This window comes from Falco naumanni, chromosome 20, assembly GCF_017639655.2.
Source record: "Falco naumanni isolate bFalNau1 chromosome 20, bFalNau1.pat, whole genome shotgun sequence".
Taxonomy (NCBI): domain Eukaryota; kingdom Metazoa; phylum Chordata; class Aves; order Falconiformes; family Falconidae; genus Falco; species Falco naumanni.
In genome coordinates this window covers 1,531,590-1,551,922 of record NC_054073.1, presented here as the reverse complement: position 1 = coordinate 1,551,922, position 20,333 = coordinate 1,531,590, and the positions used below count along the sequence as shown (strand labels likewise).

Here is a 20,333-nt window from a genome sequence, read left to right as displayed (position 1 = left end):
ACACGACCCAGCAGTGCCCTGCGGGATGAGCTGCCCCCTCCCCCCCCCCCCCGGGCACGGCGCGGCTCGGGCCCCCCCCCGCAGCTGCAGCTTCTCCCCCCCACACCCCACCGGCAAGAGCCATCAGGACCCCCTTCCCCAGATGTGCCGGCGCCAGATGTGCCAGGCCGTGTGCACCCAAAGGCACCAGGCACACGGCGCCCAGATGTGCCAGTACTCATGGTCCCTGCTGCCCAGATGTGCTGGCGCCCAGATGTGCCAGTCCTCAGGCACATGGCACCCAGATGCGCTCAGTCATCGTGCTCCCTACTGCCCAGATGTGCTAGTCCCCAGGCACACAGTGCCCAGATGTGCTCAGTTATCATGCTCCCTGCTGCCCAGATGTCTTGGTGCCCAGATGTGCTGGTGCCCAGATGCGCCAGTCCTTGTGCACCCAGATGTACTCCTCCCCAGGCTCACGGTGCCCAGATGTGCCAGCATCCAGGTACGCTACTCCTCCAGCACCCTGGCACCCAGATGTGCTGCCATCCAGCTGTGCCAGTCCTCCTGCACCCAGATGTGCTGACCCCCCCCCAGCCCTTGCCAGGGCGAGCGCCCCCCCCCCCCAACACTGGCCGATGGGCTGAGCTGTGCTGGGGCCTTTATTCACCAGGACGCCGACAGTGCGAGCCCCGCCGCCCGCTCCCACCCTGGCACCCCCTCGCTGGGACCCTGTGCCCCAAAATGGGGGGGGGACACCCCCCCTGGGGGGGACGCCCGGGTGCCTGGCAGCTGTTATTGCTCGCAGTGCCCAGCCCCGAGCGGCGCCTGGCCGGGCCCTGGGGCAGGTCGGGCCATCGGCTGCCGCGGTCCGCAGGGAAAAGCGCTGCTGGGAGGATGAGGAAGGAGCGGGAGGAAGATGCGGTGGAGCCTGGAGGGAGGGGGGTGGCACCAGCTCCCGGAGGAATCTGGAGTCGTGCAAAGCTCCCGCCGGTGGCAGCAATGGAAGAGTCGTGGCGTGCCCGCCGTCATCAGTAGGGTTCAGAGTGAACGCGGCCACCGGCCGCCCCAGGAGGCCCTGCGCTGGCACGAGAGCGGCCGTTCGGGGGGGTCCCGTCACGAGGGGGTCCCCGGGGGCGACAGGGGTGACGCGGGCCCCCGGGGGGGTCCTTAACTGCCCGGCTCGGGGCCCGCGCTGCTCCGGAAGGTGGCCAGCTGCCGCATCTCCTCCGGCTGCATGGAGTGCCGGCGCAGCAGCCGGCCGGGGGGGGCCGGGGGGCCGCGGGGGGGCGGCCCGGGGTGCAGAGGGGGCAAGAAGCCGGCCCGCCCCGGGGCCAGGGGCTCCAGCAGGAGGGTGCCGGAGCCGCGGCGCTCCAGCAGCCCGGGGGGGGGGCGGCGGCGGGCGGCGGGGGGGGGTGACTCGGCGGGCGGCAGCGGGGGGCCCTCGGGGGGGTCCCCGGCGGGGGGCGCACGGCCGCGCCGCCTCGGGGGCCGTGTTGCGGCGGGGCAGCGGCTGCGGGCCGGGGGCGAGGGGGGGGCCCCGCTCGGGCCAGGCGCCCCCCGGCAGCCCCGCCGCCTCCCGGCCCTCCACGCTGTGCCGCCGCGGGCGCCCCCCCAGGCTCAGCCCCTCCAGCCCGGCCACCAGGCGCTCGGGGGGGCCCCGCGCCCCCTCGGGGGCCACCAACCCCCAGGGTTCCGAGTTGAGCCGCTTCAGCGGGCGGCCCCGGGCGCGGGGCGGCTCGGGGGGGGGGCGGTGGGGCGGGGGGCGGCGGGGGGGGGGAAGCAGAAGACGTCCCGCTCCTCCTCCCGCTCGCCGCAGCCCGGCGAGGCCGCCGCCCGCACGTCGATGTCGGAGGGCGACATGCAGAGGCCGGGGGAGGGGGGCGAGTTGAGGTACTGCCGGGTGGTCTTGGCCCCCGAGGGGTCGGTGGCGGTGGCGATGATGATCACCTCCTTCCCCCGCGCCGCGCAGGCGTCCAGCAGCACCTGCAGCGTCTCGCGGTCCCCCCGGTTGATGGCGTAAACCAGCGCCGAGGCGCCGCTGTAGTCGCGGGCGCTGGGATCGGCCCCGTGGGCCACCAGGACGGCGGCCACGGCGGCCCCGGCGCGCTCGGCACACGCGTGCATCAGCGCCGTGCGCCCCGTCCGGTCCGCGATGTGGGGGTCGGCGCCGCGCTCCAGCAGGTACCGCACCATCCGCGGCTGCTCGCCCGGCGCCGCGTACCCCCCCCGGCAGGCGGCCATCAGCGGCGTCTGCCCGGCCGCGTTGCCCTCGTTGATGTAGGCGCCCCCCCTCCAGCAGCAGCCGCGTCAGGCGGAACTTGCCCTGCGCCACCGCCCGCAGCAGCGCCGAGCCGTCGGTGGGCACCGTGCTCCCCCCGGGGGGCGGCCCCGCGACGCCCGGCCGGCCGGGGCTGGGCATGGCGGGGCTCAGCGCAGCGCGGGGGGGCGCTCACTGCAACGGCATCGGCGCGGGGTCAGACGCCCACCCCCCACCCCCCAACGCGCGGCAGCCCCCCGCCTCGCTGGCCCCAGCTGGGGGGGGGGGGGCGGCGGACCCCGCCGGGCCCCCCACCCCCCCTCCCCGCGTCCCACTGGCCCGCTCCTGCACCCCCACCCCGCTGCCTGTTACCCCCCTGCCCGTGCCCCCTTCCCTGCCCGTGCCCCCATCCCTGCCAGTACCCCTACCCCTGCCCATGCCCCCACCCCTGCCCATACCCCAGCCCTGCCCGTACCCAGCCCTGCCCGTGCCCCCAGTGCCTCCCCCATCCCTGCCCATATCCCCCATCCCTGCCTGTATCCCACCCCTGCCCCATACCCCTACCCCTGCCTGTGCCTCCCGCGCTGCCCGTACTCCCGTACCCCCATCTGCCCCCCACCTCTATCCCCTCCTTTAAACCCAAATCCCCATCCTGCATCCCCTGCCCGTACCCCCCCGTACCCCTTGTGCATCCCCTGCCCGTACCCCCAGCCCTGCCCGCATCCCTGCCTACACGGTTCCCATGGTGACGGCAGCTCATCCTGCTCCTCATCTCTGACCAGCCGGGAAAATGGGGGGAAACCACCGACCCTCCCGTTCCCCCCAGTTCACCAGCCTGGTGGGTAGCGTCCCCCCCCACCCCCCATCCCCCAGCAAGGCACCGACTGCCACTAAGCCCGGGCCTGCCTCTCGGGGCGACCCCGGGGAGGGGGAACAGCCCAGAAAGGGGACACCCCCCCAGCCCCTCTCCCCCCAATCCCTTCCCCTGTTACCATGGTGACGGGAGCGCGGTACCCCCCCCGCGCCGGGTCCCAGCTGTCCCCGGGATGGATGCGGCGAGGCCATCGCCCGGTGGCCGCCATCCCGGCCCGCCGCCGGCGTAGCGTGCGGGGGGGCGGCAGGGGAGGTTATTTGGAGGGGGGGGTCGTCCTCCCTCCCGCCCCGCCTCGCTATTTCTGGCGGCTGCCGGCGAGGGGCGGGGGGGGCCGGGGCGGGATGAATCACCCGGCGGCGCAGCCGGCAACGCACCCGCTGCGGGGGTGTGAGGGGGGGAGCCCCGTGGGGCTGGCACGGTGGGGGCCATGGGGCACAGGGCGGGGGGCACAGCGCAGTGGGGCTGGGGGCCACGGGGCACAGGGTAGGGGAGCACGGTGTGGTGGGGCTGGGGGCGATGGGGGCTGGCACAGCGGGGGGCCATGGGGCAGCAGGGCTGGGGGGCACAGTGTGGTGGGGCTGAGCGGCCTGTCCTGGCGGGGGCAGGGGTCACAGCGCAGAGGGGCTGGGGGGCCCAGAGTGGCGGGGCTGGGAGCCATGGGGCAGCAGGCCTGGGGGTCCCAGTCCGGTCTGGGCTGGGGGGCTGACGTGCCGTAGGGCAGCGGGGCGGGAACCGTGGGACCGTGCCCCCAGCTCCCGCCCGCCCCATTCATCCCCGCCCGCCCCATTCATCCCCGCCCGCCCCATTCAAGTGTCCGTTCCCACCCCTCGCCCCGCCCCTCCCCTCTGACTGGCTCCGCCGCCCACAAATCAGCGCGGCGCTGGCACCTGGGCTCCGCCCCCCTGCGAGTGTTGCGCCGCCGCGGAAGCACGTGGAGCGCGTGCGCGGTGTGAGTACGGGCCCTGGTGGGGAGGGGGCTGCGCCGTGGGTCGTGTGTTCCCCTGCGGCCCGGGGGGCTGCCCCACAGCTCCCTGTGCCCCGCCCCCCCCCCCCCCCCCCCCTTCGTGTCCCGGGGGGCTGCGCCGTGTTGTCCCCCTCGTGTCCCCAGGTCCGGGGGGCTGCCCCACAGCTCCCTGTGCCCGCCTGAGCGCTGACCCTCCCTGCACCCACCCCCGGCCCCCCAGAGCCCCCTCACCCCGGGCCTCTAGCCCCCCCAGGCCCCCCTGCGCCCCCCCATGCCTCCCTCACGCTGCACCCCGCATGACCCCCCAGCCCCCCCCATGCCCCCCTTACCCTATGTCCCCAATTCCTCCCCTGCGCCCCCCATGTCCCCCTCACCTCATGTCCCCCAGCCCCCCTCACCCCGCGCCCCCCGTGCCCCCCCGCGCCCCCCTGCACACCCAGGTCCCCCCTCACCCCGCACCCCCAGCCCCCCCGTGCCCCCCAGGCATGGCGGGCCGGGGTCGCGGCCGCGGCCGGGGGCAGATGACCTTCAACGTGGAGGCGGTGGGGATCGGCAAGGGGGACGCGCTGCCCCCCCCCACGCTGCAGCCCGCACCCCTCTTCCCGGTAAGTCCTTGTTGGGGGGGGGGGGGGAGGTGCCCCTGGTTGGGGTCCCCCTGACCCGACCCCCCCAGCTGAGCGCTGGTGCCGCAGGCGCTGGAGCAGCGGGCAGCCCCACTGCCGGGGGGCGAGGAGGGGGAGTACATGCTGGCGCTGAAGCAGGAGCTGCGCGGGGCCATGAAGGGGCTCCCCTACTTCGTCAAGCCCGGGGCACCCCGCAGAGGTAGGGGGGGGGGATGGGGGGTGCCCCACAGCCACCTGCACCCCCCCTCCAGGCTGGGACCCACGGCATCCGTACCGCTGCGCCGGGGCAGCTTGGCACCCGTGGCCCCCGCCGTGTCATGACCCCCCCATGGCCCCCCCTTCCCCTGTGTCATGACACGCCATGGCCCCCCCCCCGCTGCGCCGTGACACCCCAGCTGCACTGCACAGTGACCCCCCCCAGCCCCATGGTCCCCCCACTGTGTCATGACACACACACCCCCCGCCCCCAGCCCCATGTCCCCCCCACTGCACTGTGATGCCCCCCTCCCCCTCTGCACTGTAATCCCCCCCACCTTGCCCCCAGCCCCACTGTACTGTCACCCCCCCCTCACTGTCAGGATGCCCCCCCCGCCCCCCCCCCCCCCCCCCGTGCTGGGCCCTGTTGGGGATGTTTCCAGCTGGGCCACCCAGTGCCATCGGCTGTCCCTGCATATCTGTCCCGTCGTGCCCCCCCTGAGCCACACGCCCCCCCCTGACTCCCACCCCCCCACCCCCCCCACCCCCCAGATATTGAGCGCTACTCGGACAAGTACCAGCTCTCCAGCCCCGTCGACAGCGCCATCGACTGGAACCCAGGTCAGGGGGTGACATGGGGGGCAGTGCAGGGCGGGGGGGGGGCGGGCACAGTGTGGGGCAGGGGGGCCTGACCCAGCCCTTCTCTCTGCCCCCCTGCCTCCCCCCCCCCCCCCCCCCCCCCCAGACTGGAGGCGGCTTCCACGGGAGCTGAAGATCCGGGTGCGGCGGCTGCGGAGGGGCAGTGAGTGACCCCCCCACCCCATCCCCGCCATGGGGCCAGGCTGCCCCCCCGGGGGGGGTGACACCACCTTCTGCCCTCCCTCCCCACCCCCCCAGGGACCACCATCCTCATCCCCAAGTGCAAGCAGCGCGTCGCGCTCGACAAGGAGGAGGCCATCAAGAAGCTGGAGGTAACGAGGCCGAAGGCTCAGCCACCGGCCGCCCCGGTGGTAGTGGTGGGGGTCCCTGCTGGGGTGGCCTGGCTGGATTTTGCACCCCTCCCCCCCCCACATTAACGCTGTAGGGGCTCCCCTGACACCCACCCCCCACCCCCCCCCAGAGCCTGGAGAAGAAGGAAGAGGAGGTGACATCGGAGGAGGAAGAGGAGAAGGAGGAGGAAGAAGAAGGGAAGGAGGAGGAGGAAGAGGAGTATGACGAGGAGGAGCACGAGGAGGTGAGGTGGGGGGGCCCAGGGGGACCCCGGGTGGGGTGATGGGTGCAGGGGGGGCTAGGTGCCACCTGCCCCCCCCCCCCCTCTTGTCCTCAGGAGACCGACTACATCATGTCCTACTTCGACAATGGCGAGGACTTCGGGGCCGACAGCGACGACAACATGGACGAGGCGGTTTACTGACCCCCCCCCCTCCCCCCTCCTCCATGGACACTGGGGTCCCCTGTCACCCTCCACACACCCCCACCCCCGGGACACTGGGGTCCCCTGTCACCCTCCACACCCCCACCCCCCCGGGACACTGGGGTCCCCTGTCACCTTCCACACACACCCCCCCATGGACACTGGGGTCCCCTGTCACCCCCCATCCCCCCCCCCCGGGGCACTGGGGTCCCCTGTCACACACACACCCCCATGGACACTGGGATCCACTGTCACCCCCCCCACCGTGGACACTGGGGTCCCCTGTCACCCTCCACACACACACCCCCCGCGGGACACTGGGGTCCCCTGTCACCTTCCACACACACACACCCCCCCCCATGGACACTGGGGTCCCCTGTCATCCCCCATCCCCCCCCCCCCCCCGGGACACTGGGGTCCCCTGTCACACACACACCCCCCATGGACACTGGGATCCACTGTCACCCCCCCCCACCGTGGACACTGGGGTCCCCTGTCGCCCCCCCCCCCCCCCCAGCCGGCAGGTGGCGCTCGTGTCACAGGGACACTGGCCTGGGACACTGCTGGGGGCTGGGGGGGGGGACACGACCCCCCAGCCTTGTCCCCCACCCAGCGGTGGGTGGCACTGTCCCTTTTGGAGGTGGGTTTTGGGGTGACGGGGGGGGGGGGGGGGAGGGACACCCACCTCTCTCCCCCCCCGCCCCCCTTATTTTGCAGCAGCTTTTTAATAGTTGGGATTTTTTAAAACAAATTTTCGGTGGAATAAAGCTGATTTTGGGATTTCCAGCTTGTCCCGACCTCAAATCCCGCTGGGATTCGGGGGGGGGGGGGGGGAGAAGGGGAGCCCCAGCAGCCCCCTCCTCCCCCCCCCGGGGTCTCTTGTGGCCCCCCAGGACCCCCGTGGTGGGACAGATTTGGGGTGTGGGGCTGCGCCTGGCGTGTGCCGGCAGCTGGGGGGGGGGGCGGGGAGAAGGTGCCTGGGGGGGGGGGGGCAATATATTTTTTGGGAGGGAAAGGGATTGGGAGGGGGGGGGATTATATTTTTGGAGGTTTGAAAAGGTGGTTTTGGGGTGGGAAGAGGATTTTTGGGGGTGAAAGTGGTTTTTTTTTTTGTGGGAAAGGGCCTTTTTTTTGAGGGGGGGAAGTGTTGTTTTTTTGGGGGGGGGGGAAGGGCAGGTCAAGGCCGGGGCAGGGGGTGCCCACATGCCCCTCATGTGACAGAGGCGCCAGCCCCAAGTTCCTGGTTCGGGCACATTCCACTGCCTGGGGGGGGGGGCGCAAAGCAGCCGAGCCCCCAGCAGGGCTGGGCAGGGCCGCCCCCTCCCCCCCAAATCAGAGCTGCCTGGGGTATCACAGGACTCCAGGAGGTGGCGATTTTGGGGGGGGGGGGGACGGGACCCCCCCGGGGCTGGAAAACCTCTTGGTGGTGGAACCGGCCCCCACGTGTGAGTGGCCCCCCCCCGGCTCGGCCGAGCTGTGGGCAGGGGCAGCAGTGCGGGCAGGAGCGTGGGCAGCAGTGCAGGCAAGAGCAGAGGCAGGGGTACGGGCAGGAGCTCGTACGGGCAGCGGTGCAGGCAGCAGTGCAGGCAGGGTAGGGGCAGGAGCACAGGTGGGGTACGGGTGGCGGTGCAGGCAGGGGCATAGGCAGGGTACGGGCAGGGGTGCAGGCAGCAGGGCATGGGCAGCAGCGCAGGCAGGGGTGCAGGCAGCGGCGCAGGCAGCAGCGCAGTGCCCCCGCTGCCGCGCTCCGTGCGGGACCTTTGGCCCAGTTGGGACCCTCGGCAGCGGCCGCAGCCAGCGCAGGCCCCGCGCCAGAGCCGGCCCGAGGCAGCTGGTGGCGGGGGTGGGGTGGGGGAGGGCAGCCACCATGCTGGGCTGGGGGGCACCGGGGGGTCCCCACTCCAGGGGGTCAGCCATGACCCTGACCTCCCCGCTGGGACTGTCCCTCCCGCTTCCCCCTGGGGCTGGGGGGTCCCAGCGCTGCAGCTGGCGGCAGCGTCCCCCCCCCCCCCCCCCAACACACACCCCCCGCCCTGGCCGCATCCAGCCCTGGCTGCAGGGTCCCCAGGGCCCCCCTGGGGGGGACGGGACACAGACCCACGGGGGGGTGGCTTCGTGCCAGGACAGACACACGGGTGACCCCAGGTATGGGGTGGGGCAGAGAGCACCCCCTGCCCCCCAATCCAGGGATGCTGGGGGGGGCAGCAGCTTCAATCCTTTTTTTTTTTCTTCTTTTTTTCCAGAAAAGACCATTTTTGCAGCTGCCGCCTCCTCAGCTCTATGGGATTAGCCCCCCGCCCCCCCCGGCCTGGGATGGAGGAGGAAAACTGGGCAGGGGGCTGAAAATACGGGGGGGGGGGGGGCAGCAGGGGTCAGGATGAGGCCCCCGTGGTGCTGGGTATAGGCGGACACTCCCGAGCAAAGTCCGAGTCGGGGCGGGGGGTTTATTGCCCTAATTTATTTAATTGAGGCTGTAAAGTGGGGGGTGGGGGTGGGTACTGTCTCCTCCCAGCCCTTCTACTGGGGAAAACACATACGGGGGGGGGGGGGGCTCCAGGGATCTGCCCCCTCCCCCCTCGACTGGTGGAGCTCATTTGGGGGGGGGGGGGGGGGGGCTATAAAATTGGGGCTGGGGACTCCTTGCCCCTGTGGCCGTGGGGCAGGTAGAACCTGTGCTGGGGGGGCTATAAAATTGGGGCTGGGGGCTTCTTCCTCCCGCTGTGGCGGCTGTAGGGCAGGTGAAGCCTGTTCCGGAGCTGGGGGGGGGGGGGGGGGGGGGGGGGCTTCTCCTGCTGCAGCCAAGGGCTGAGTGTTTACAGCTCCCGGCCCTGGCCCCCCGCCAGCCCCCCCCAGGCACAGCCCCCCCCCCCCCCGGCCCACTGTGCCCATACTTGGCCTGGAGCGGGGCTGACCCCTCACCCACTTGGTGGGGGGCCCGGGGCGTTGGGACGGGGCTGGCGCGGGGCCTGGCCGGGGAAACTGAGGCACGAGGCGCTGGGGCTCGTGGGGGGCCACCACTGTCCCCCCCGGGCTCGCTGTGGCACACAGCCAGAGCCCCCGGTGTCCCGGCGATAAGGCCGCGACGTGCGGGGTGGGTGCCAGGCCATGCCGGCAGCGGCGGTGAGATAAGGGCCGGCCGTGGCGCCCAGCCCCCGCGGCAGGACAGGGAAACTGAGGCACGGCGCGGGGGGCAGGGTGCTGAGCCCTCTGCCAAGGTCACGGTTGTTTTCCTCGAGGCAGCCGCAGCCCCCGGCCCTCCGCCATCAACTTTCACCCACATTCCCAAAAAAAACCAGGCCTGGGGAGGAGGATATTGCCACAGCAGCCAGCAGGGAATTCCCATCACCCCGCTGCCACATGCTGTGCCTCAGTTTCCCCTGCTGGCCACCAGCGCCCCTTTTGCCAGGAAAACTGGGAAAATCCACACCCCCACACCCCCCCCCAGGAACAGGATCTATAGCCAGAGCAAGATGCTCACCGCAGCAGCAGGTAATTAGCAGGTGGCTGGTTAACGAGCACCAGAGTGCACAGGCCAGGCCCCGTTCTGCGGTTGCGCCAGCATCTCGCACGTCTCTTTATTGAAGCAGAGGCAGAGAGCAGTGGCAGTACAAAATACATTTATTTATTCTCCCCTCATCCCACCCCAAAAAATAGAAAACAGTAGAAAAGGAGCCGCTCCCCCCTCTCCATCCCGCTCTGGTGCCACCAGCGTTTCCCACCATGAGCCACCTTTCCCCCACGGGGTTGGCCGGCCCAGCATCGCCTGGATGTGACCGTAGGACGGTGGCCGCAGGACGCGGTGGCCACGGGGAGGTGAAAGCTGCGGCGCAGCCACCCCAGAACAGGTTTAGTCACCATCTCTGCACGCCTGGGTGGCGCATTCACCAAACCAATGGCGGACGGGAGGGCGCGGTGGCCGGTTCTGACCCAGCGTTTCAGCGTTTGGTTTTGGTTTTCAGTGGCTCTCCCGCCCGTTTCCATGTGAGCACCGTGCTAAGTTCAAGGTTTGGTGGCGGTTTTTTCTCTTGGAAGACTTTGGCTGTCAGCAAGGTCCGAAGGCACGGCGGGCGCCGCAGCGGGGCGTCTCGGCACAGCCAGCACACCAGGGCACACAGACTCATACACTCATCACCTCCTCACGCTCGCCAGGAGCCGCGGGCCCTTCCAGCGGCCGCTCTGCGGGCAGCGGGGCACCGAGTGATGTCCGTGCCACCCCAGGCGTGCGCCTCAGCACATGGAGTCCACAAAAAAAGCCGGAAAGTTACTTTTTCTTGACTCTGCGCTCACTGCACGTTGTTGTTGGCGATGCAGGGGTCCACCTGGGCGAGGAAGCAAAAAACCCATTTGAGATGCTGCGAGATTGAATCCCACGCTACCCCCCAGCAGGCCTGGCGCAGGTGAGACCCCTCCGGCTCGCCCCCCTGCTGCCCCCCCACCGCTGCTCACCTCTGTGTAGGTGGGCGGTGGCATGAACTTGAACTCCGGGGCGTACATGAATATGGGGCTGTCGAAGCTGTCGGGGTCATCCAGGAGAGGCGTGGTGGGGCTCTCCAGGCGGTGGTCTTCAGGAACGATGTCCAGGTAGCATGGGGGTGCTGCAAGGGATGGAGGGATCGGTGAGCTCTGGGTTCTGCCCCCCAACACTCCGCTACAGCGCCCCAAACTTCGGTGGGGTCACCAAGGACCCCCTTCACAGTTACCACAGCTCCACTCACCTTCTGGAGCATCGGGGAGGTTCAAATCCACCCAGCTCATCTCGGAGCTGGTCTGACTGGCCATGCTGGAGCTGCGGCTGCTGATGCCCGAGCGGCTGCCGATGACGAGGGGCAGCTCCAAGATTATTTTCTTGGACCCAGGGACACTGACGTAGATCTGCGAAGGCAAGAACCAAGAGTTTTGAGGAACGTTGGGACCCAGGGGTGGACAAAGTTAACCCGCCCGACCGAGTGAGGAGGGGGAAATAGCGAGTCCAGCCGCTCACCTGCAGGAAATACTCCACACGCAGAATGTTGCAGCCCAAGATGGACGGTTTGAGCTTCTTGACGCGGATGGTTTTGCCCCGCCAGGACTCGGACATGCCCGAAACTATGTGGTTGCCTCGGACGCAGGAGAGCTTCTGGGTGAAGACCTTGGTCTGCCCATTGGCCAGGTAGGTGTGCTTGGCGACGATGGCTGCTTTGGGCACCACGATGCGTGAGCAAGTGTTCTCAAAGTCAGCATTGATGCAGATCTCATCACCTGGGGAGGGAACAGCGTTTGGCATTGAGCAAGGCCAGAGCACTTCCCCCGTTTTTGCCATTTTACACCCCCGATGCTCGGGTACCGCTCACCTCCCCTTCTCTGAGAGGGGAGGACAGGCTCTTACCTTCACAAAACCCTTTCCTGTCGATTTGAGCGCTGACCGACACGCGTCCGTCAGGAATGAACATGCAGGACACCTTCTTCTCCTTCTTGGCAGCAACTGGGGACTGTTGACAAACAGGATTGTCACCCAGGTGATACCAGCCTGCTGTTCCCAGCCCGCTCCTCCTTCCTTCCTCTTGTTTTGCAATGAACTATAACTTCCCCATCAGGTTCCAGGGCCTTGCAGCCAAGCGAAAGCAGAACAAGCAGCTCTCTTTCTCTCAGTGTAGTACTTCTTAAGAACTAAGTATTTAATCCATGCTCAGCAATAAAGCCCATTAGAGGCATCTTAATGCCAGAGGTCAGACTGACCCTACCCAAGGGCTTTTTCTCCCTCCTAACACCTGTCTACGGCCAAACTTCTCTGAGCGAAGCAGCACGTACCAACAGTTCTGGAGTGTTCACATCAACGGGATCCATAACCTCAAAGCGCTTCTTTATCTCCTGAGCAGGGATAGATGGGCGCTCCAAGAAGGCTTTCACCCAATAATCCACGCAGCCGTACTTTCCCTTGAAGGTGGTACCCAGAGGCCTGTGGGGAAGAAACACTCATTAAGACATCTGAAGCAGCAAGAGTTTTTCCACAACAATCCCAATGTGTCTTCTTATGAAGCAGCATTCATCTCATACTTACCCTTGGGGAAGCTCGAATCCGAATTTGTACTCGTACTTGTTACCGGGTCTCAGGATTACAGAGCCGTCCTCATCTGGGAAAAGAGAAGTGGAAGGAAAGCGTCAGCTGAAGCTCTGGGGGTTTGTTCTTAAGCATTATCCCCCGTTTGCTTACACAGGCGCGATGAAGTCAAGCGCTGCACAGGCTTGAGCCGCATGAGCTGTTGGGTAAGAGCCACCCATGTCTACCCCCCTAAAACAGCCCGAGAGCCCGCTGTCCTCTCGAAGCAGGGAAGTAAGGCTCACTGAATCTCACTTCTTTCAACATCCGACTGAAGCCAGAACACAGTGTCCTGATGTGCTTCACTCCCTGCTACACCCCACTTCCACTCCGTGGGAGCAGCAAGTCCCCACTTCTTCTGCCTGGCAATCTCTCCATCTCCAAAGACTTCACGTCGCCTTGGTTATCTACCAGGACACTCTGCCAAGTCCTATCTTCGCCTTCCCTGGAGCCAGCCTAACAGAGAGGCTGCTGGAGGCAATTCTCCATGCCCAGGAGAAGAAACTCCTTGTCCTGGGCCACCACCTGCCCCGTGTGGGCTACCGGCACCTCCGGCTGCCTCGACACTCAGCCGAGGCCAAGTCCTCTTCTCGCTCCCTGCGGGCATCGCTGCCGTTCCGCCAGCCACACCAACACCCAACGGCAGGCAGCTCGCCCAGCTTTGCTTTTAGCCCTCACCTTGCAAACTTTGAGCTTGACTTCACCAAGCCCTGCCACCCTCCGCAGGTTTCAATGCGTTTGGTTACTTCTCCCCAGACTCATCATCCCCCACGGAACACCGCGACTCCTCGCTGCACAACTTGCCCAGCCAACATGTATCCCACAGGGATGCAACCAGGAGACTCACTCCGGCCTCCCAAGAGCAAAGGAAAAGCTGCTCCTCAGCAGGCACCTTTCCAAGCCCTTTTATCCACCCCACACCCCCACCTTTTGCTCCCCTTCTCCCAGCCCCAGAGCCTCACCAGTGGGCTGCTCCTCCAGGCTGAGGACATCCTCGAAGCGCAGGTACTCCACCTCCTGCTTGCACTGCTGGGGGCCCTTGGCCCAGTTGACTTTGGCCACCCCACAGGCCAGCACCTTGACAGCACTGACTCGAGTGACCTCAGCCACCTCCACCAACACATGCCCGGCCACTTTCTCCCCACTGCAGTAGACCTTCTCAGGCTCGCTGAAAGCCAGGTGGAAACTCTTCACCTTCTTGAACATCACCATGGCTGAGACGAGTGGGGAGAAATGCTCTCGAGAAACAAGCAGAAGAGCAGCACAGGGCAACAACCGCCGGTTTTTGGGGTTTTTTTTCCCTCAGAAAGTAAAAAAAATTCTTCTAAACCAGGCGAATTTCACTCAAAATTGGCAGTTTAAGCCTTTGTTGGCTAAAGCTGAAGGAGCTACAGGGGTGGGAGCGAACGCCACAGCCGCGCCGTAACGACCGCTGCCCTCAGCTCTGTGAGCGCGGCCCCTTCCGCCCGCCGCCTTTTATAGCCGCGCCCGCGCGCTCCCCCCCCGCCCTGCGCCTGTTGATGCCAGCAGCTCCACGCCGAGGGCGCGTGGCCAGGCGTGCTGCTCGCGTGATCAGCGCCACCATTGGCCACCGCCACCTTGTTTACAGCCCCGCCGACCAATCAGCGCTCCCGGTGGGGAGCGTGGACAGCGTGTGAAGGAGAGGCGAGCGTGTTCTAGGAAAAAGAGGGGGCGGGGGGGCGGTGAGTGGGTCAGAGTGACAGCGCAGCAGGCCAATGGGAAGTGAGGACGGCGGCGCCGGTGGCCAATGGCGAGCAGGGAACGGCTTGGGACGTTCTTGGCCATGAGGGAGGGGGAGAGTGCCCCCAGGGTGGGTGACTGGGACCTACTGGGCTGGGACTTGGTGTACTGGGTGAACTGGGAGCGGCTCGACAGGGCCTTTGGTGCCCCCGTCGCCCCGTTGGGGCCTGTCTGCCCCCTTCCTCACCGCCCCCCCCCCCCCCCCCCCCCCCAGCCTCCGGCCCAGGGCAGCCTGGGGGCATTTCCTCAGCGCCCCTGGCCTCCCCTCTGCCGTGCCTGAGGTGCTGCTTCAGCCCCTTTCTGGGCTGCCCCCCTTCCCCCCACGTTATCTGAGGTAAATAAGGACGAATTTGAGGTAAGGGACCGAGGACTGACCCTGGTGGGTCTCCCCCCTTCCTTCTGGGTTGTGTATTGGGGGGTATTTCCCCCACTTCTGCCCCTTCCCATGACACCCTGATGAGGGGCCTGCACCCGCTTCCCACCCACGACCGTGTTCTGGGCCTTTCCCATGCGTCTGTCCCAGAAATATCCCTCCCAACGCACCATCATAGGCCCAAAAGGGAAGCGTGACACCCCCTCCCGCTCCCCCATGCTTCGGGATCCTTCCAGAGGATGTCTTGAGGGGGGAGGGGACAGAAAGTGGCTGTCGAAAAATATCTGAGGCCAAGTGTTTGTTTTTAAGATTACAGTGTCTGGATGTTTCTTGCTATCGGCTGTAGAAAATGGTTGGTATTTTTTCATCAACAAGTCTCACCTTGATCTGACCGGTGGCAACCAACCACAACCTCTAACCTGTGGCTGGGGCAGGCCCCTCATCCCTCTTTTATTAGCTGGGATTTGGGGAGTGGAGACAGTTGTGTCGTTGCCCGTAGGAGACTTTTGACTCAAAGAAACCCTCGAATTTTCCTTCCTAGATAATTTTTGCTGAGCAGACATTCCTCCCTGACAGGCGGGGGCTGTTCTGCCCATGGTTTTAAAACCCGTTAATGCTTTTACAGCTCAGGAAAACACGGGGAGTGGAGGAAACAGGAGAACAATATTTTTGGAGCCACCCAACAAAGCAGGAATGGAAAACGAGGGCTCCTGTGACCTCCCCACCCCAAAGGAGGAAAGGGGATGCAGTTCAGTTAGCAGTTGTCTCCATTGTCCTTCAGAGCTTGTTTGTCCATGTGTTCATGGTGTGCACCGTGTTTTTCTTTCTCTGCCATCCTCTCCTTCCCCTGGAGTTAATTCACACCTGTTAGTATAAACTGATAAGCCAGTTGGTTAAACTGTTTTCCTGCCAAACTGCAGGACAGATTTCCTTGCTGCGAGAGAATTATTTCACACTCGGGTACATAATGGAGGAACTGCGCCTTTTTTCCGGCCGCCTCTGGTCCCAGCAAGCTCGCCCCATTGTTTCCAGCTGCGTGCTAAGAAAAAGGTACTGGAATAATGAAGAATTGTGGGTTTGTTCTAATTTGGCAAAACGAGGAGAGGTCTCATTCCGGCCTTGCCAGCTTTGGGATATTTGATCCCAAAGACGCCAGCCCAGCTTGGATCTGCGCCCATCATTCCCTTAGGAGCCATGTTTACGTTCTCCCTCTCCGGTTGCCTTTGGTGCCGGTCTTTCCAAGGAAGACTTATCCAGCTCATGGCTGCTCCTTCTCGCACAGTAAAACACATTCCAGCAATGTCAAAGGATGATCAAGTTCTAAGGGAAAGAGCTCGCCAAAGATATGGGCCAAGGCACATTCCACAGCCCGAATCCTCTCCAAATTTCTCTTTATATGTCAATCAGCTTTTGCCCTTTGCTCTCCTGACCCCTATCTGGCTGGCAATGCCTCCCCAGTCCTTCTGCAGAAGAAGGAACAGCTGTAACGTCCTTAGAGCTGAGACTTGGTTCACAAGGTTTCCCACGCAAGCAGTACACTGGATTAAGCAAGGGTTTCAGAAATGCTTAGGAATTTCAGCTTGTAGAAACGAAAGCTTCAAAATGTCACGTCTCCTTCAAGAAACAAGGGCATCAGAAGAGAAGCCACTCGGATTTCTGGCCAGAGACCATCTCTTGGGGGCTTCCTTGCTCCCACTACATTGTTTTAAGGCGTCCACCCCCCTCTCAGCTTATTTCCCATGGGAATTGTGGTGTGTGGAGGATCTCCCCAACCCTTAATTGAGAGTAAGGCCAGTGGTGAGGGTGGATGGGGAGAGTGGCCAGAGCCTTGTCTTCTCCTGGCATGCCTGGCGGGGGGCGAGGTGCAGCAAGGAGAGCAGCGTGACTAACGCTCTACGCTGGAGATGACCTGGGTCAAGGGCTGCAGGGTTGGGCTGAGCAAGAAACCAGGCCCTGAGGTGACTCACTGAGAGCCGGGGCTGCTGTGGATCATAGACAAGGAACTGGGTAAGGCAGAAACTGGGCAGTACAGCAGCTTTTGGCACTGCACACCGTGCCGGCCATAGAAACTGCCCTTGTTCACACTAGCCATTTTAATCCTGCTTGTAATAAAAGCCTGATGCTGATAGAAGCAGCTTTTTTTTTTTTTTTCTCCTGGTCTAGGTTATCAGGAGTCGCTACCCAGCGTTGCCTGGAGAAGCCACACTCCTCTCGTAGCAAGCTGTCCTTTGCCCCGTCTGTCAGACAAGCGGCTGGCACCCCTGAATTGCTGGGAGAGCTGGTGGGTGCCTGCCGGAGACTTCTGGAGCATCTCTGTGCTGTTTTCTCTTTTTTTTTTTTTTACCATATATGGTTGTTTCTAGCAAATTCGAGACGGGGAGGGGGGGAAGAGAGGGACGTGAAGGGATCCACAGTGGCCCGAGTGAAGGGACAGACTGTGCCTGGAGTGCGGTCGAGAGCAGGAGCCGGGGCGGAAAAGGCATTTCCTTTGGCAAGGTTGTTTGTGTACAGGGAACATAACAAATAAATCCCCTGATGATTAGATTGGGCGAGTGTCGCTGCAGCTGGAAAACGAGGGACCGCGGGATTTGGGTGGCTCCTGGAAAGCCACCACTTCTCCCACGCTTGGCTTCTTGCTGTTGATGTTTGGCTGTGGCCACGGCAGTGACTGAAGAGCAAAAGGGCTGCCTGAGATTTCTAGCTGGGTTTGAAAGCAGGCAGTGAGGCAAGGGGAGTGTCCCCGCTTCAGTTTCTGAATAGAAGCAGGAGTTTTGGTGAGGATGTCAAGGTTTTTTGTGGTGCCTGGCTTGAGGCAGGGGTGACAGCACCACTGGGTGGCCAGAATGCAGAGGTGAACGGGGCTGTTTGGCAGCTCTTCAGGGATCTGCCCAAAATGGGTTGGAGAGCTCTCAGGGCAAATCCCCATTAGGGGTTTCCAAAACCAGCTTTTTTTGTCCACAGCACTGGCTTGTGGCACCGCTGCCAGTGCTTTGTAGCGCTGTGCAGGCTGCGTACTGTTTTGAAATGCTTTGTGGCACACGTATCATGGATCGGGAACCCCTTTTCCCCTTCCCCATCCCTGCTGAACAGGGACAGATCATCTCAGGGCTCAGGTGTGAGGACTTTTCCTCCAGAGCCCCCAAGTTCCCAGCTCCTGCCAAGGAGTGCAATGTAGAAGCTCTCCTGACAGATGGTTCTTTGCTGCGGTGGGATTTCTTCACCACTGTTTTTCTGGCCAGATTGTGTGTTTGCAACAGAGAAAGGGGGAAGCCAGAGCTGAGTGTCAACAGCCTGTGACAAGAGACCAAACTTGGTCATCCATAAACAAAGAGGAATTTGAATTCATTGTTTGGGAAGTCCCGTGTCTTATCATCTGGTCTGGGCAGGAAGACTCTGTTGCATAAGCCTGTTTCTCCTCAGCTTTCACCCCTGCTTCATCCATTTGTCCCTTGAAGGGCCCCAGCAGGTTCTGCAGATGCTGGAGAGGGCAAAGAAATAAGGAACTTTTCTTACTTTTCAGCAGCCAAAGCTACTTTGAGGCTGGTGGCCTGTGTGTGTGCTCTGGGGAGCAAGGGGTATCCTCACCGGAGATGGTCACCCCGAACATCAAGATCCCTAATTTAGAAAACGAAGTTGGGTGGCTAAAATCATGGGGGGACGATCCCTTCCTAGACCTCCTTCACCCTCACTGGTCTCAAAGGCAGCAAGGCCAGGTGGTGAAACCCCTAGGGGAGCATTTCATGGTGGCTGGGGTGAGGCTGGCCATCCCCTGGGCTGTGGAACTGCTGCCTCCTCCACAACCCTTCTCATATTTTGGGCTGTGTGGACATCTAGAGGCCTTGCCAGGAATGGCTCAGGAGTGATTTCCTCCATCCCCCCCTGCGGGCCCGCCGCTTGGATTACTCAGGCGACGGACTAATGATACGGGTGTATTCGGCCTGCCCAGTCTAGGTACAGTTTAAGAGGAGGCAGGTGAAGCTGCCTTTAGATTGGACTACTGGGAGTCAATTTCCTGTACTTTGAGAGTGCTGCTTGTCTGTTTGTGACAGTGAGAATGAGCAGTCGTTTTATTTTGTGTATTTATAAGAAGGAACAGCTGGAAGAGGCTGAAATCCGCATCTTTGCGAGGACAAGGGGAGGCTGGACCTCCAGAAGATGTGGTTTCTGTGCATCCACTGCCCCAATGCCACTGGCACCTTTTTTGGTTTGTTTGGGTTTTTTTTACTTTTTTTGTGTGAGTTGAGGTTATTTTTCATGCAAACGAGGGGGAACATGAGGAAGCTTGCAGTGCTAGCTTTACAGCTGGACTCGGATGATTTTAAGGGTCTTTTCCAACTTCAATGATTCTATGATTCTGTGAAGCATTCCACAGTGAGACGTGCCCATTTCAGCCACGTCCTGTCCGTGTTCCTGTTCCCTGCTGGTGATGTTGCTCGAGGCGTCGGCTGTTAGGGACACGAGGAAGCCAAATCTAACCCTGAACTTTGTGGAGGAAGTTCTTGCCTTGGCCTTAATGTCTTGCTAACGAAACGGGCCAGAATTTGGCAGGAAACATGCAGAGGAAAGCTGCGCGCTCAGGTGGCTTTTAAACCAGTGCTGCCATTTCGAAGCTGTGCTTTTGATTTGGACAGCTCTGGTTTACAGGTTAGGGGCTTGGCAGCTCCAACTTATGCAACTGTATGCCCTCGCTGCCACGCCAGGAGCTGGCAAACATGGCCACTTGAGATGATTAAGCTGGTTTATGACACATAGAAACAGCTGCTAATGGAGATTCAGGTTTGGCTATTACACCTCATGCCCCAAGGCCTTGGCATTTCTCTTCACTATGAGAAATCAGAGTGAGGCGGGATGTAAGAGGAGCAGATTGTCCCAGACTTCTCACACCTTCCTGCGAGACCCGGTGCTGGCTGCTGTTGACAGCCACCTACCAGGGCTGGCACACCCCATGTCTGATCCAGACTGGGAATTCCCTTGCTCTAACCACCCAGTTTGGGCATCTGGATGCAGAACAGCCCAAACTGGGCTCTCTTTGGAAAATGCTGGCCAGCGTCGCTGGTGTCTTTTTTAGCAGGTGACATATGCTAGGAAATTCGAGGGCTCGATCCAGAGTCTGCTGACGTCAATGGAAATACTCTTGTTGACATCAGTGGGGCTTGGATCTACGCCTACGTTCCACTTCTTTACTTCAGACTGCAATCTGTCAGGGGTGGAAAGGTCTCTTTTCTACTTACAGACTTTATCACATCTTTGAAAGGTCTTCCTTCCTCTGCAGTCATTAAGTTGAGGATGCAGAGTACAGAACAATTGGGAGAACAGGCATAAACCCATTCAACGCTGCGCACGTTCCTTCAGCGGTGCTGGACCCTAGCCAGGCTGCAGCTCGGGTTTAAGCATCTGCATCGCGCATGAGGGAGGTAGTGGCCTTGTGAGGTGCTGCGACTCCCCAAATACCTGCTCCGACCACTGTCAGAGCGTCAGACCTCCGTGAGCTGCTCAAGGTGGTCCAGCTCACCTTTTCCAGAGGGAGCTGGCCAAAGTTCTCTCTCCAAGGAGCATCTGGACAATGCCCTTAGTTATATGTTTTTTTATTAGGCAGTCCTGCGAGGAGCCAGGACTTGGACTTGATGGTCCTTACAGGTCGCTTCCAACTTGAGATATTCTGTGATTCTCTTGGGCTTTGGGGTTTGTCAGGTGGGTGATGTGTGAGGGGTCTTGAATCCACCTTTCCCAGGCAGGCCCAGGAAACTGCTTTTCTTTTCAGTGGGAGCAAAGCCCTTGGAGCCCAATTCATTGCCCCCTTCCTGGGTGGGAAGT

General features: G+C 63.2%; 3 protein-coding genes across 3 annotated transcripts; 1 reads left to right on the top strand and 2 right to left on the bottom strand.

Moving 5' to 3' along the window:
* Positions 1 to 361: 361 nt before the first annotated feature.
* Positions 362 to 3,529, bottom strand: ANKRD34A (ankyrin repeat domain 34A). Its single transcript, XM_040577978.1, is given in 5 exon segments — positions 362 to 546; positions 640 to 1,725; positions 1,728 to 2,271; positions 2,273 to 2,434; positions 3,232 to 3,529. Coding segments are annotated over 4 exon segments (1,944 nt in total). The 5' UTR covers positions 2,402 to 2,434; positions 3,232 to 3,529.
* A 494-nt stretch (positions 3,530 to 4,023) lies between these two features.
* Positions 4,024 to 7,087, top strand: POLR3GL (RNA polymerase III subunit GL). Its single transcript, XM_040577859.1, has 8 exons — positions 4,024 to 4,060; positions 4,543 to 4,682; positions 4,770 to 4,899; positions 5,448 to 5,516; positions 5,641 to 5,697; positions 5,793 to 5,866; positions 6,016 to 6,129; positions 6,223 to 7,087. Exons 2-8 carry the CDS (start codon positions 4,563 to 4,565, stop codon positions 6,307 to 6,309), a joined length of 651 nt encoding a protein of 216 aa, XP_040433793.1. The 5' UTR covers positions 4,024 to 4,060; positions 4,543 to 4,562; the 3' UTR covers positions 6,310 to 7,087.
* Positions 7,088 to 9,909: 2,822 nt separating this feature from the next.
* Positions 9,910 to 13,846, bottom strand: LOC121099586 (thioredoxin interacting protein). The gene is made up of 8 exons (XM_040618737.1): positions 13,348 to 13,846; positions 12,347 to 12,419; positions 12,097 to 12,244; positions 11,675 to 11,777; positions 11,291 to 11,547; positions 11,025 to 11,181; positions 10,756 to 10,904; positions 9,910 to 10,628 (listed from the first exon to the last, which is right to left on the bottom strand). The coding sequence occupies exons 1-8, from the start codon at positions 13,595 to 13,597 to the stop codon at positions 10,593 to 10,595; spliced, it is 1,173 nt and encodes a 390-aa protein (XP_040474671.1). The 5' UTR covers positions 13,598 to 13,846; the 3' UTR covers positions 9,910 to 10,592.
* Between the last annotated feature and the right edge of the window lie 6,487 nt (positions 13,847 to 20,333).

Coding starts and splice junctions, on each gene's coding strand:
- POLR3GL (XM_040577859.1), top strand. CDS start 4,563: ATGGCGGGCCGGGGTCGCGGCCGCGGCCGGGGGCAGATGACCTTCAAC. Junction 4,683..4,769: donor AGCCCGCACCCCTCTTCCCG/GTAAGTCCTTGT, acceptor CTGGTGCCGCAG/GCGCTGGAGCAGCGGGCAGC. Junction 5,698..5,792: donor GCGGCGGCTGCGGAGGGGCA/GTGAGTGACCCC, acceptor CCACCCCCCCAG/GGACCACCATCCTCATCCCC.
- LOC121099586 (XM_040618737.1), bottom strand. CDS start 13,597: ATGGTGATGTTCAAGAAGGTGAAGAGTTTCCACCTGGCTTTCAGCGAG. Junction 12,245..12,346: donor GGATTCGAGCTTCCCCAAGG/GTAAGTATGAGA, acceptor TCTTCCCCACAG/GCCTCTGGGTACCACCTTCA. Junction 11,548..11,674: donor CAGGAAAGGGTTTTGTGAAG/GTAAGAGCCTGT, acceptor TTCCCTCCCCAG/GTGATGAGATCTGCATCAAT.